Raw genomic sequence first — 14,041 nt, forward strand, 5'->3', positions numbered from 1 at the left:
ACGTGTCTATTTTGCAAGTAAATACAGTGTATAGTGTAACTATATTATATATAATTATAGGTAATAATTATGGTTCTTTCTCCATTTTTCCCAGGGGGAACAGCAAGAAGGAGGACAAGACTAGCTTATTCCTAAAAGCTTTCCAAGATAGAATCCACAGAATTACAAATTAACAGTATGGTCTTTGAGAGGAAGAGAAACTGTTTTCACAAAAACGAGAACATTAGAAAATGACGTTGTTTTGATAACATAATGTAAACTGAACCATGAATCCACAAAAAGATGTGAAGCTGCAGATACTCACTGCTAGCACAGTGCTCACGGGGAGGAGTAGTCCATCAGGGGTGCTTTAACTGCTCTTGATAGTAAGCACTATGCAGGGTGGGATCCTGGAACTGCTGAAGCCCATCAACTTCTGTAGAACCAGGATTCCTTCTCATGCTGGCTAGTAAGTGTTTGCAGGACTGGATTCAAAAAGACCAGGGAACAATACAGAATGTATTTTTTTATTGTTATTATTTCCACTAAATAAGAAATGTAAATGAAATTAGATCATTTCTAGGAAAAAAAAAATCACTTCAGGTGACTTTTAGAGTAATCTAAGGAAATATGAGATGTTAACATAGCACTTTTGGTTCAGTAGTATTGTATGCTTTTTATAAGTCAAAATTCATCATATGTTTAATGTCATAATGACACCAGTAACGTTACCTTTTCTAAACAAACAAATATGCCTTATATTAAATGTATCCTTTTTTTTGTTCTACATTGCATATCCAAATGCCTTCTAGTAATGTGGCTAATGGAAGCTCTTAAAAAGAAAAAAAGCAAACATTATGAGCTTCTTAAAATGTATTTGAGATCATGTTCACTTCTTTATTTATAAGAGAAATCATTCCCATTAAAGGAATCATATACCAATACATATACTGAGATTCTTAAGCGTTTTCCCACTTTTCCCTAAATGCGTCTTTTGATTATTAAAGTGGATTATAAAAGGGGCAAATAAAATGCATGCAAACAGTTAACTCAACATGGGAAAAGGTTTTACAAAAATGAGGCTATGTCTGAAAGCTTTTATATCAAAACATGCTTTGCTAATGTCTGGTACTAATGTGGAGTTGTCTGTAAATTATGTCAATTTTATAACTCTAGTTTTATACTCTTAAAAGTTGTTTGCCTTTATTAACAAAAGTTGGAAAACAATTACTCGTGGAGTAGAAAATACGTGTTCAAAGTAACTTAATTCTGCAGACCAGAGTTTCAGAGGAGTTATCCAATGTGCCTTTATACTTCTGTTTTGAAACAAATACTCAATAAAGAATTTGGCTGAACTCTGCTTGCTTTCATTTATAAATATTTTTTTGAATAGTAAAGCAAATTCTAAACATTCTTAAGCTCTTAGTGTAGTTTTTAGTTAAAAAATATGCCTTCACATAAGCAAACTGATGCTTCCCTTTCTCACTTAACACATGCTAATGCACTCAAACTGCATCACTCCTTAAACACAGTTAAAAATCTTCCCTAATTCCATAATCACATACCATGAGCACTACTCCCTGAATGGTAAAGCTAGCTGGGCATTGGATTCATGAGTTGTGTAGCCTTACTGGGCTGTCAGACTCTTTCAATAAGGTGACCTCAGTATCTGCTATCATAGTGCTTTGGTGGAAGGACAGATTTTAACCCTGGTAAGAGCTAGGTAGCTTTTAGGTGAGAATGAGAGCTCTTAGGACTGCCTAGAGGGTGAACTGAAGCTGTCACCTTTCCCCGGGGCCTTTCACTGTCATTAAATCATTAACTTTAATCTACTTTCTTCACTGCTGTGCCACCATGAGCTGTCAGTCAAGTAAGATTTTAGAGGACAGTAATTATGTTAGGGGAGGAATGTATCTCTGCTCTCCTCTCCCAAAAAAGAGTAGGAGATGGGGAAGAAAATGGAATGGAACTGACAGATAAAGTATGTACAGGACTGGGGAGGAAGCAGAAGGAGACAAGAAAATAGATTAAAACCTATACTGTGGTAGGACATTTTTAACATTTCAAGTGGGAATAAATTTGTAACATACTAATTTTTGTATATTTTCTGCTTTGATAACATTTTAAACCCTCTGGTAGTCATTAAAATACCTTTCTGTACTTCACTCTTCATTAATATAATCCAGGTGAAATACAACATTATATAAAGGGCAATCATAGAATCATTAAGGTTGGAAAAGACCTCTAAGATCATCGAGTCCAACCATCAACTAAACACCACCATGCCCACTAAACCATGTCCCTAAGTGCCTCATCTACACGTCTTTTAAATACCTCCAGGGATGGTGACTCCACCACTTCCCTGGGCAGCCTGTTCCAAGGCTTGACCACTCTTTCAGTAAAGAAATTTCTCCTAATGTCCAGTCTAAACCTCCCTTGGCGCAACTTGAGGCCATTTCCTCTTGTCCTATCGCTAGTTACTTGGCAGAAGAGACCAACCCCCACCTCGCTACAACCTCCTTTCAGGTAGTTGTAGAGCGCGATGAGGTCTCCCCTGAGCCTCCTCTTCTCCAGACTAAACAGTCCCAGTTCCCTCAGCCGCTCCTCATAAGACTTGTGCTCTAGACCTTTCACCAGCTTCATTGCCCTTCTCTGGACATGCTCCAGCACCTCCATGTCCTTCTTGTAGTGAGGGGCCCAAAACTGAACACAGTATTCAAGGTGCGTCCTCACCAGTGCCGAGTAGAGGGGGACGATCACTTCCCTAGTCCTGCTGGCCACACTATTTCTGATACAGGCCATTTCTGATACATACCACTCCTCCATGAACACTTGTTCCCCTGGTACGCTCCGTCCCTCTGAGTCCTTCCTTGACCACAGAAGGTGTCTGCCAGCAGCAGTGTACACTGACATCACTTTCGAAGGAGTAACTTTTTCTATTTATCTGAATAAGAATCCTTCCACAACCCAATGAGAAAGAAAATCAACAAGTTCTTCTAATTGCTTCTCATACAGTTAGTCATTTCTGTCTCAGCACGGACAATCTTTTACCAAAGAGCAGATCTGGAGAACTTTTGTAACTACGACTCCTCCCGCTCCCTTATGTATTTGCCCTCACTTTATACTAATTTGAACTAGTGTAATGTGTTTAAACAAGGGATTAGCACAATACCAAGTCAAAATGCTTACTAATAATAGAGAACTCACTCTTTACTTTGGTGTTTCCTTATAATCTCTTGGGGATTTATAAGCAGGAATGCCCAGCTGAGTTGGTGATGGAATTCTTAAAGCACTTTATCTGCTTCCTTTAGTATCCTGTATGAAAAACTGATGCCAAAGAATTTGTAACTGGCAGTGCTCCCAAATCTATGAGTTTTGCCAGCAGTAGGTGCACATAAGTGATCTATAAGACCACTAAATATTCATGTTTGCTTTAAAAATAATGAAATTTTAGAATTACACATTTAATTGTTACCTTGTGATTTTCTGGAAACTAGGACTTGTATCTACATGTTTTCTTTGTGATGTAGGAGGGTGAATATTCATAAATATTCATAATTTGGCAAGTATTGAACAGAGGGGACCATGGTGAATGTTTTTCATATATTGGATAAGATGAAGAAAAAGTGGAAGCTACAAGGCAGAGACATTACAGGTGCATGACAAAACTGCCTTGGAATTAACAATACTTCACATTTAAATATCACCATATACTTAATCTTTTATACTTCATCTTTGTTCTTCATTATCAAGGCCTTCATTGTCTGTATTTTCAGACTAACAGCAACAGTGGTGTCACCAGGCTTTGGGTTTTATCTTGCTTTCTTACTTCAAAGATCCTTAGAATTACCTGTGGTGGTACCTTGGTGCTCTCACCATGGACCACTCACACACAGCTTCAACTGTAGGAGCTCTAGTAGTAATGGCACAAGTGATATTTATAAAAAGTCAAACAGAACAAAACTCTCCATTACTTTAATTCAGCCCCCAAGAAATATATATCAAAAAATGTTACAAAATTGAAAAATGTCAATGATGTTGATTTTTTTCTTAAAAATGAATAGGAAAAATGCCAGCTGTGATATTCTTCTATATGAAAAATTGAGTAGCTCTGTTCATTAGTGCATTTTAAATGCCTACTTCAGCTATGCACATTCGGTGTTGACTTTTCTTCTTTTCTTTTTTACCAGGAACAACTTTCAAAAATATTTTAGAAAGATTTAACTGACATTTTATAAAGAAATATGGTTTGCATTACCTCATGGGCTTTGTGTTTCAATTAAATGTCATTTGTGTAAAGTGGAGGCTTTTGAAATTAGCTATACACCAAAACAATGCAGCAGTTTTTTAGGAAAACATTTGACAGAATGCTTTCAGGTTATACATTAACTATAAGAAGGGACAAAATAAAAGACTTCTTATAACAAAACTGTATAGTTACAGTTGCATTCTTCTTGCAGACTCTCTCAGAGTGGTTAAAAACAAGCATTGGTCAAAAGTTGACCAAAAGTTATTCCTTTAACATTGTTACTAATTGCCGAACAGTGTTTATTACTAGATATAAAATTGGTTAAAACACTCAAAAATCCATTTGTCTAATGATCTAATAAACCTGGAAATAAATAATAAAAAATCAAAGGCGTTCTTTCCATTTTAATACATGTGGTTTGAGATTAATTTTTAGTAAGAGGAGTATTAAATAGAAATTAAAATATCTGTTCTCATGCTTGGAAAATACAAGAAAATCAGTTACTTTTTTTAGTCAACAGATCCCCAAGCATCTTACAAAAGAAATCAACATTGTTGCCTCAATTTTACAGATGGAGACACTTAGTCACAGAAAAAATGAAATCCTCTCTTCTGAGTTCCAGTTCATTTCACCATTTTCCAGATCACACTTCTCTGGTTTCCTCATCACTAGCTAACATTTGACATCAAAACACCATAAAAAAATTGACATCTTGTTATTCTGATGGTGGTATGTCGTGGTTTAACCTGGCAGGCAGCCAAATACCACGCAGCCGCTCACTCACTCCCCCCACCCCCCAGTGGGACGGGGAGAGAATCGGAAGGGTAAGAGTGAGAAAAACTCGTGGGTTGAGATAAAGACAGCTTAATAGAACAGAAAAGGGAGAATAATGATAATAAATAATGATAGAATATACAAAATCAGTGATGCACAATGCAATTGCTCACCACCCGCGCTGACCGATAACCAAGTAGCAATCGGTACTTCCTGGATCACACCTACCATTCATATACTGAGCATGACGTCACATGGTATGGAATACCCCATTGGCCAGCTGGGCTGGCTGTCCTGATTATGTTCCCTCCCATCTTGTGTACCTAGCTCAGTCAGTAGGCACGGGAGCTGTCCTTGGACTAGGAGGGCACTTAGCAACAACTGAAAACATCAGTGTGTTATCAACATTCTCCTCATACTAAATCCAAAACACAGCACTAGGAAGAAATTTAACCCTATCCCAGCCGAAACTAGGACATGGTACTTTTTGTAGTTTTATGAGAGCAGCTATACTAATAGGACAGTTGGTAAAGGTCCTCCTGATCTTCTGCCTCTGATCCACCTGGGTGCGCCATGGACAATGTGCAGACTGCCTGTCCTGGTGTGCTTGGCAACAGATTATATCTTTTAGCTGGATATATTGTCATCAGACAGGCCCACATTTCCTCAAGTTCTTTGCCAATGGGTACCCGATAAACATTAGGTGCCTCCACATGCCACTCGAAGTGAGAAATATGTTCATATATATAAACTGGAGAAGGGAGATGATATATGGTAGTGTCACAAAGCTCAATGTATGCAATACTACTGCATGGGAAGGGGAGAGTGCCAGGCTAATACTTACAGTTGTGTCTATGCTAGCAAACTGAACAGAGAGGGGAAACAAGCTGGAGCACTGACATTTGGCGAGCCGTGTTATGTAGCTGATAGTATGCTCCTTGGACTGGGTTTTGCCTATGACAACCAGGCGGTGCCTGGACATAGTTGAGGGGACAGTGAAGAGAAAGGACTGTTCTCAAGAGGAAGCATAGACAAGGCCATCTTGATTTAAGCAGGGTGGAGTATTGAGCCCCACGGAGAATCATAAAGTGCCACTTTCCCCCACAGTCAGGAAACAGGCCTTCATCTTTTTTATTGGCTATAAAAAATTATAAATGGTGTGTATAATACCAGTTTTGTGACCTATTCTGGGCCAGATGGCCTTCTTCTGTCTCTATTCCTCTCCTTAATTCCCTGTTTTCAGTGTTTTACCCATATGGAACCTGAAATAGTTTTTCTGCCTTAAAAAACATAGAGACTCAATAAGACCTTATTTGTACTTTCTTCCCCCCAGCTGTAGGTCCTCATTACTCTCCTTAGCCAAGGAGGAGCTGAGCAGAGTTGCTGCTTCAGGAAGACCAAGATGAGTCTCTGCTTCTTGGGAAAGGAGTGGTAATATATTTTAAAAATAAAATCCATCACCTGTGCCAACTACGAATGGAGATTACGTTCCTTTTACCTAACATGGCATGTCTACAAGGTATATTTCTACATCTGAGGTAATTGTCAGCATTTCCCTCCGGTGTCAATGGCAGCCCCAGCACAGTCAATAGAATTTAGCGATTTAAGTTCATGTGAGCGAAAGTAAGCACTGCTCCAGGCTAGAGGGATTGTAACCTAGACTGTCTGAACATCCATTGCATAAAAAGGGGTTCTAAAGTGGCAAGCTCAGACATGGACTACCCCTACATTGTAGCAGGTCTCTGTTGGATGAACAATGTTCAATGAGTTTTAAGTCTGCAAATCAAGTTTCTTACACGCAAGATTCTTTCTTTTGCAGAAATAACTATAAAAATCTACCAAGTAAAATCAAATGGATAGTTTGATTCCTTTATAAAGACAATGATGTGAAATCTTAAATAATGTCAGGAAGGGTTTTTTTTACCATTTGCATTTTGACAAATGAAAACATGCTATGCAAGTGATCATCTTCAATGTAAACCTAGTATCTCTTTTCATGTCATTCATCTGTCAAAAGATCTAGAGTTGCAAAACTGAATTAATGAATTCCACTTTTTGTCCACAAAGTTTTTTAGTAAGATAATGGGTGGAGGCAGCAGTCCTGAGAGATAAAAGTGTTCTTTTACTGTCTGAAGCTCAGAATTGTTAAATGCCAATCCCAGATGAGGGTCTGAGTAGGGATTCTAGGCACAGCTCAAATAAAAGAAGACCTGATTCCTTTGAGTACTGAGCTGCAGATATTCCTGGTGATAACATGAGATGTGTAGGGCCTCCTCTTTGTAATTGGACCATGTGTGATGTAGAAAGTCTTTTTGAAATTCATGATGGCACAGGGCTTCATGTTCAATAGGAAAGGAAGGTTTGCCTCTGCTTCTTTTCTGCATAAATCACAAGCGTGAAGATTTCAAAAGCTCACCTTCTCCTTTATGCCATCTTTCTCCAAATGTATGTTTTTATAGCATTCCAAGAAAATACAAGTATGAAAGTATAAAAGCTTGCCAACATTTGCCAAGGGTTGATTTTTCAGTATCGCGATAATCTATTTTTGACACATACAAAAATTTTGGCATCAGTATATTACCTTTTTTTTCACCAGCATTAATTAAAAATTCAGTGATATATGAGTTTTGTGTTTAACTGCTAGCACAGAAGAGGAAATATTAGCTACAGATTCTACATGGGGAGGAGAATAATTCCTCGTGCTACAAGTAATTAGTAAAAGATCAGAATGACACTATATCATTGGGAACCCAGCACATTATTGATTAAAAGGCAGAAGTATTTTTTATTCAGGAGACTTTTCAGTCTCCTTTACAGCCATAGTAATTTATTCCTAATGTCATACTAGATTGAAATGCTTCTTTTCTTGCTGCTTTAACCGGAATCTTTTAAATACCACAGAGCTCAACCTTGCTTTTACAGATTTCTTCCTTGTTAAACAGAAGTAAACTCTGTGATGGAACATGCAACCCAGAGGAATGGCATCAGCACTTACACTTTTGGATCATAAACTTCACCCATCCTCATGTGTTGGGTTTTGCATTCTTGCCTCACTTTCTGATCTTGCCTGCTCAGACTTCTTGACTTTTGATTTTAATTTCCATATCTATACTGCTAAATAAAAACAGAACTACAGCCTTTGCTCGTGTATTTAGATCCAGTGGCAGTCTGCGTCCACACTACACAGCACTTTGTCCTCAGCTTCTTTTACCAGCTGGTGCCCCTGTGGTTTAATTTTCTTGGCAGGGGCTGGGGAAGAATGCCTTTTTTCCCCCTGGTTTAGAGTGTGTGAAATAACATGGTGCTTTTGAGGATGGTGTATTAACATAACACAAAAGTTTTGCATTGTATGCGCTGTGATAAAGTGTACAGGAGTTAACTGAGAGTGCAAAACCTGCTGGGGCAGGGTTGGACGAAGAGAGAAAGCAAAATCTGTGCAGCCTTGTCTGTGCTGTATGTTGGAACATTTCCTGGAATCTGTTATTCACAGATTAATGAATGGGATTGGCTCAAAAAGTGCAAGCTGGCCTGGGCCAAAACCATGCTATGGAGTGCTCTATCAGCAGAGTACTGCGTCCAGTGCTTCGTCCTGTTTCCATATACTATTTATAGTATAGATGTAGCTATGGAATTCCCTCTTTTTATATACTGTACCTCATCCTTAACTTCATCTGAGTTGGTATAAATTAGGTGCTGTAATATTTGTATAGTCTGGCATACTCAAATGTATGGGGGAAAAAAACAAAAAAGGAAAAATTACTGGTTTCAGACATCCTTTTATCAACTGCCCTGCTGTCTTTTTAACTTTAACTAATAATTAACTCATCTCTGGTAACAAATATGTGAGATTCACCTGTATGAGAGGTGATCACTTTTATTACAAACCACACTGTTTAGGTTATTTGTAGAAAAAAAATATAAACTTTACACTTCCCCTGGACATCACAGATTCACAGAATGGTTGAAGCTGGGAGGCATCTCTGGAGATCATCTAGTTCAACCCCCTGCCTGAGCAAGTGCAGCTAGAGTAAGTTGCTTGGGCCTGTGACCAGTCAGGTGTTGAGTATCTTCAAGGGTGGAGACTCCACAATCTCTCTGGACAACCTCTGCCAGTGATTGACCACCTGCACAATAAAAAAGTTCTTTCTTCTGTTTAAATAGCATTTATTGTATTTCATTTTTTGCCCATTGCCTCTTGTCCTGTCATTGCTAATCTCTGAGAAGAGCCTGGCTGTGTCTTTGTTACACCTTCCCTTCAGGTATTTATGAACTTTGCTGAGATCCCGTAAGCCTTCTTTTCCCCAGTCCCAGCTACCTCAGCCTCTTCTTACATGTCAGATGCTCCAGCTCCTTCATCATCTTAGTGGCCATTTGCTGTACTCACTCCAGCAGCTCCATTTCTGTCTTGTGCTGGGGAGTCCAAAACTGGACACAATACTCCAGGTATGGCCTAACCAGTGCTGAGTAGAGGGGAGGGATCAGCTCCCTTGACATGCTGACAGTGCTTTTCCTAATGCAGCCCAGGAGGCTGTTGGCCTGCTTTTCCATGAGGGCATATTGCTGACCCATGGTTGATGTGTTGTCCAACAGGACCCAGCGTCCTCCTCTGCAGAGCTGCCTTCCAGCCAAGTTAGCCCACAGCCTATATTGGTGCCTGGGATTATTCTTCCCCAGGGGCACGGCTTGGCTTTTGCCTTTGTTGAACTTCATGGGATCCCTGTCAGCCAATTTCTCCAGCCTGTCTTCTGAATGGCAGAACAGCCATCTGGTATATCAATCACTCCTCCTCATTTTGTAGTCTCTGCAAACTTGCTGCGGGTACACTCTGTCCCATTGCCTAAGTTGTTAATGTAGATGTTAAACAATATTGGGCCCAGTACTTATCCCTGGGATATACCACTACGAAATGAAAGATGCTGCTGGTCATGGTGTGTCAGATGTTTAAGCTACGAGGAGCGCTGCTTACTGTATGCCTGCTTTATAATAATTCATTTCATTATAACTCCTGCTGATACTTTCTAGGGTTGTTTTAATCATGTCTGGGTTGAATCACAGGCATTTATCCCTCTAATTGCTAGTCCAATTATCTTTTTTTTTTTTCTCAGCAAAATATTTAACAATATTTTTCAACAGCTGTATTTCCCACAATTGCACATGTGGCCTGAGTCAGGGCCACACTGAAGCCATGTGATGTGAATGTGATGCTAAATAGAATTAAAACAGCATGTTTATTAATTGAGAAAAATACAACAATGCAAAAAATACTGGCAAGAGATGGAGACATTTTCAGGGGCATAGTCAGGAGTGACTTGAGGTATGATTAGCAGAAGTTTACCCCAGGCTCTTCAAGCTGTTGACTGTACTGCAAATGAGGTCTAAGAAACCTCTTAATCTCGTCAGTGTCCCTGCAATCCTGCTGACCTGTCACTATCAGTCTGTCACCATGATCTATAACAAATCCAGACCCCACGGTCCTCAGTGGCAAGTACAGATCCATCTGTCTACAGACACCTAGAACCATTTGTCTGGAGGACTTAGCAGGACTTGTTTCTGTCTTTCATGAAGACCTTGATTACAAGACCTTGCCCATACAGCGGTGGAAGATATAGATGGAGTGGTGAGTGAGACTGCTGAGCCCACTTGTTCCATCTCTAGAAAAAAGCAGCTATGATTTAATTGGGAAAGACTGTTCTTTCCATGGAGGGCAGAAGGATAACTCATTTCTGGTTCCCAGCTGGTCAGAGACAGGAAATACAGTAAGTACAATTTTTAAAGAGGAATCCTGGCAAAGAGCTTTTTAAAATAAGATGTATATTGCTGTATTTTTTTTTCTTTTGCATTTCCGTATGAAATTGTGTATGGATGAGGTTGTCTTTGGAAAGGCTTATTCTGCAGTGCCAAGACCTTGGCAAAAGTGCATGTGACCGCTGCAAGGCACACACCTCCTGTACAAGTCTGCAGAAGCCCCAGGAGCATTTCCAAGATAGTGGATCTTCATATATGTCCCAAATATGCTGTAACTCTATTGTGACAATACCTGAATGTGTAATCTCCTCCATCTCCAGTCCTCAGAAAGGACTCTGAAAACATGAGCCAGGGAGATGTCATGCCACAATCCAAACAGAAGCAAGTCTGGAACAAAACAGCTGTACATCAAATGTGTATTTATTATTTCTCCGGCTGCAGATCACAGACATTACAGATGGAAAAGTCTTATTAGATCATGTTATCAATCTCCTTGCCAAGGCTGGATTGTTCCCCACTGTTACAGTCCGTAATGCTTTGCCCAGGCGAGTGGTACCCTCCTACAGTCATTCTCTCACACCCTCTTCACATCCACTTTCCCATATTTTGCTCCCCTTTCTGGCTTAGCTGCCATCAGACTAGGCAGACATATTCCATCAAGTACTCCTTCAGCAGAAAAGACAGCTGTTTTAGCTATAACAAGGATGAACAACCCTGTTAATGGGACAGTAATGAACTTGCTCAAACTTTCCTGAAACATCTATATGATTGGAGATCTATTTTGGTGTTGAACAAACTATTGACTTTGATTTAGTTTGTGGATGGCCTCACAGGTCTGCCACTTTTTTTTTTTCGCCTTCTTAATGATGCCATAATAGTTCAGGATATGTGGTTCATGAAATAACAGAATCACAGAATGTTTAAGGTTGGAAGGGACCTCTGGAGCTCCTCTGGTCCAAACCCCCCTGCTCCAGCAGGGTCAACTAGACTTCTAAAAAATACTTAAAGACTCAGTTGCATTTGTGGAAAATTTCTTATGAACTGGAAATGCCCCTATGTATTTCCCTCTTTGTCCTAAGATCAAATGCATTTTACAAACACCAGTGCAATGAGAAACTATTTCATGTAATTGTTGGCACTCCTCATGAATCAAGTAGAGTTATATCAGTAGAAGTGTGGCAGCAGATGACTATAAAATTCAGCATTCTTTTGAGTTTCATTGCTGAAAATCTTACTGGTCTGAAAGGCTTCATCCCCTGGCAGCCAGGATACCAGGGCTGACCCCAAGAATCAAGCAGCAGAAAACCATTTGAAGTCATTTGGCTTTTGGTATCTAGACCCTGAGATTCAAAGTTCAGAAAGCCCCTAGGCTTCTGGTTTCACAGCCAGAATTGCCTGTGAGTAGGAGCACAGCTGACTGAAATAACAAGAGAAAATCAGTCTGTGTTAGATGATCACGGAGAGACAATAGCCTTATGTGCAAAGTATATGAATTTGCAGTTTGTTCACTGGGAATCTTTAGATTGAGTCTGCCTCATCTATCCATACAGTCACCATGTATTTACCACGTGGATAGTTTTGTGCATTTTGTAACTGTGTACTCAACTGCAAATGTCAAAATTTGCAGCCCAGTTCTATAGTATCATTCAAATGAGCTTAGGACAGCAACCAGCCACTCTGAAACGCTAAGTGAAAAAACACTCTTCTAAATTTTGTATAAGCAACCAGAGTCAGATGCTACCTATGTGCTTGTGGCTTAGAAATGCTTAGAACCCAACCAAGCCATTAATCATGGACTGTCCTCCCTCTGCTCAAGGATGGTTCAATGGTAGATTCTGGTTTTAATCGTTAAAATGTACTACACTGAAAACAATGACACCTTCAGCACTAAGGTCCTAGACCCAGTGCTAAAGAGCTCTTTTGGATCTTTCGTTTTCTGCCTATCCAAAATTCCAGGTCGATAAGGATCATGACAGGGCTTAGTTGGTGACATTTATGACTCACCTTCTAGTATTGCTGACACACTACCATCTAATCAGATTGTGAGCTTATGATCTAACTCTTTGTGGTATCTGTGTGAATGCTATTAAAAATATTTTTGCAGTGGAAAATTACCACGTAAGGAGTAACAAATATTGAAGATGCAAACCAGATTTTGTATGTCTTCTATTCCTGAATGCTCTTTTATTCATTCATGGATGATGAGGCATGATCAGAAGCTGACTTGGCTCCGCTCTCCCCCTTGGTCACCATGTCCCCCTCAGGGAAACCACAGCGAGGGGACGAAATCCCTGTATGACCCAGGTTTACCTGAACATGAGGGTGATGGCATGGCATACACAAGTCCAGCACCTTAGAAGTACTCTCAGGTCACAGAACATCATCATGATCAGGCTATCTAACTTCCTCCCTGGTACACAGCAGAGATTCCCCGATGTTCATTTCTCTGCACTATTCAATGTGGTAAACCTTTACTACTGTAATTTAATTATTTGGGTTTCCTGCTATGATACCATTATTGGTTTTTTATTCTCTTTGTCACTTTCAACAATCTACAGGAAAGCAAGAGATTTTTCTTTGGGCAATGGCTATAGCTGCAAATAACAGACAACTTCCACGTACACAAGCCCTTTGTCAGGGCTGAAGTGGAATATTCATTAACTGACCCATACAGTACCAGAAGGATAGGTCACTTCTTAAGCTTAATTTGGGAGATGCAAAAAGTATGGCTGGGACAAAGATTTTACCAGCTGTTTGATTGGAGGCAGTAGGTGGATATTATCTGGGAGGAGACATAATACCCCTGCAGACACCGGTGAGAGTTCTGTCATTAATTTTAGTGGAGGCAGGATTACATCCTAGTCTTTTTCCTTTCTTTTTGTACTGTCTCTCCAATCTTAATTTATTATATTTCCTAAAGAGGAGGAGCTGTGATTCTGAATCTGAATAAAACTTTTAAACACATGGTGTCAGTGGATTGATGTATCAGATAGTCTTGCTCCCAGCACTTGTTAACTACAACAAAGGGCACTGTGGGTGGGAGGTCCTGAAGGGTGGGTGGTTTGGATCTATATCACTCTCCTGTTGGACTTAGAAACTGAGGTAGTTGCCTAAGTCTGTCATCTGTTCTACGGTAAACAGACAAGATTATGGCTCTTGGTCTTTACAGTATCCAGGAAAAAGAAAGGTCTGCAGTTATGACTATCACCTGCAGTTATGACTATCACCTATACAAAGCTGCAGAACTTGACTGGCCTTCAAATACCAGTGTGAGAAATGGAACATTTGGGTTAT

General features: G+C 39.7%; 1 protein-coding gene across 1 annotated transcript in view; it reads left to right on the plus strand.

Moving 5' to 3' along the window:
* The window catches only part of POSTN (periostin), a 37,288-nt gene extending 35,956 nt beyond the window's left edge, over nt 1-1,332 (plus strand). The window contains exon 24 of the mRNA XM_075139744.1: nt 95-1,332. Within this exon, the coding sequence (XP_074995845.1) occupies nt 95-135 (41 nt within the window). The 3' untranslated portion in view covers nt 136-1,332. The remainder of the gene's footprint in view (nt 1-94) is intronic.
* The last annotated feature ends 12,709 nt before the right edge of the window (nt 1,333-14,041 follow it).

Source organism: Calonectris borealis, chromosome 1, assembly GCF_964195595.1.
Source record: "Calonectris borealis chromosome 1, bCalBor7.hap1.2, whole genome shotgun sequence".
NCBI lineage: Eukaryota > Metazoa > Chordata > Aves > Procellariiformes > Procellariidae > Calonectris > Calonectris borealis.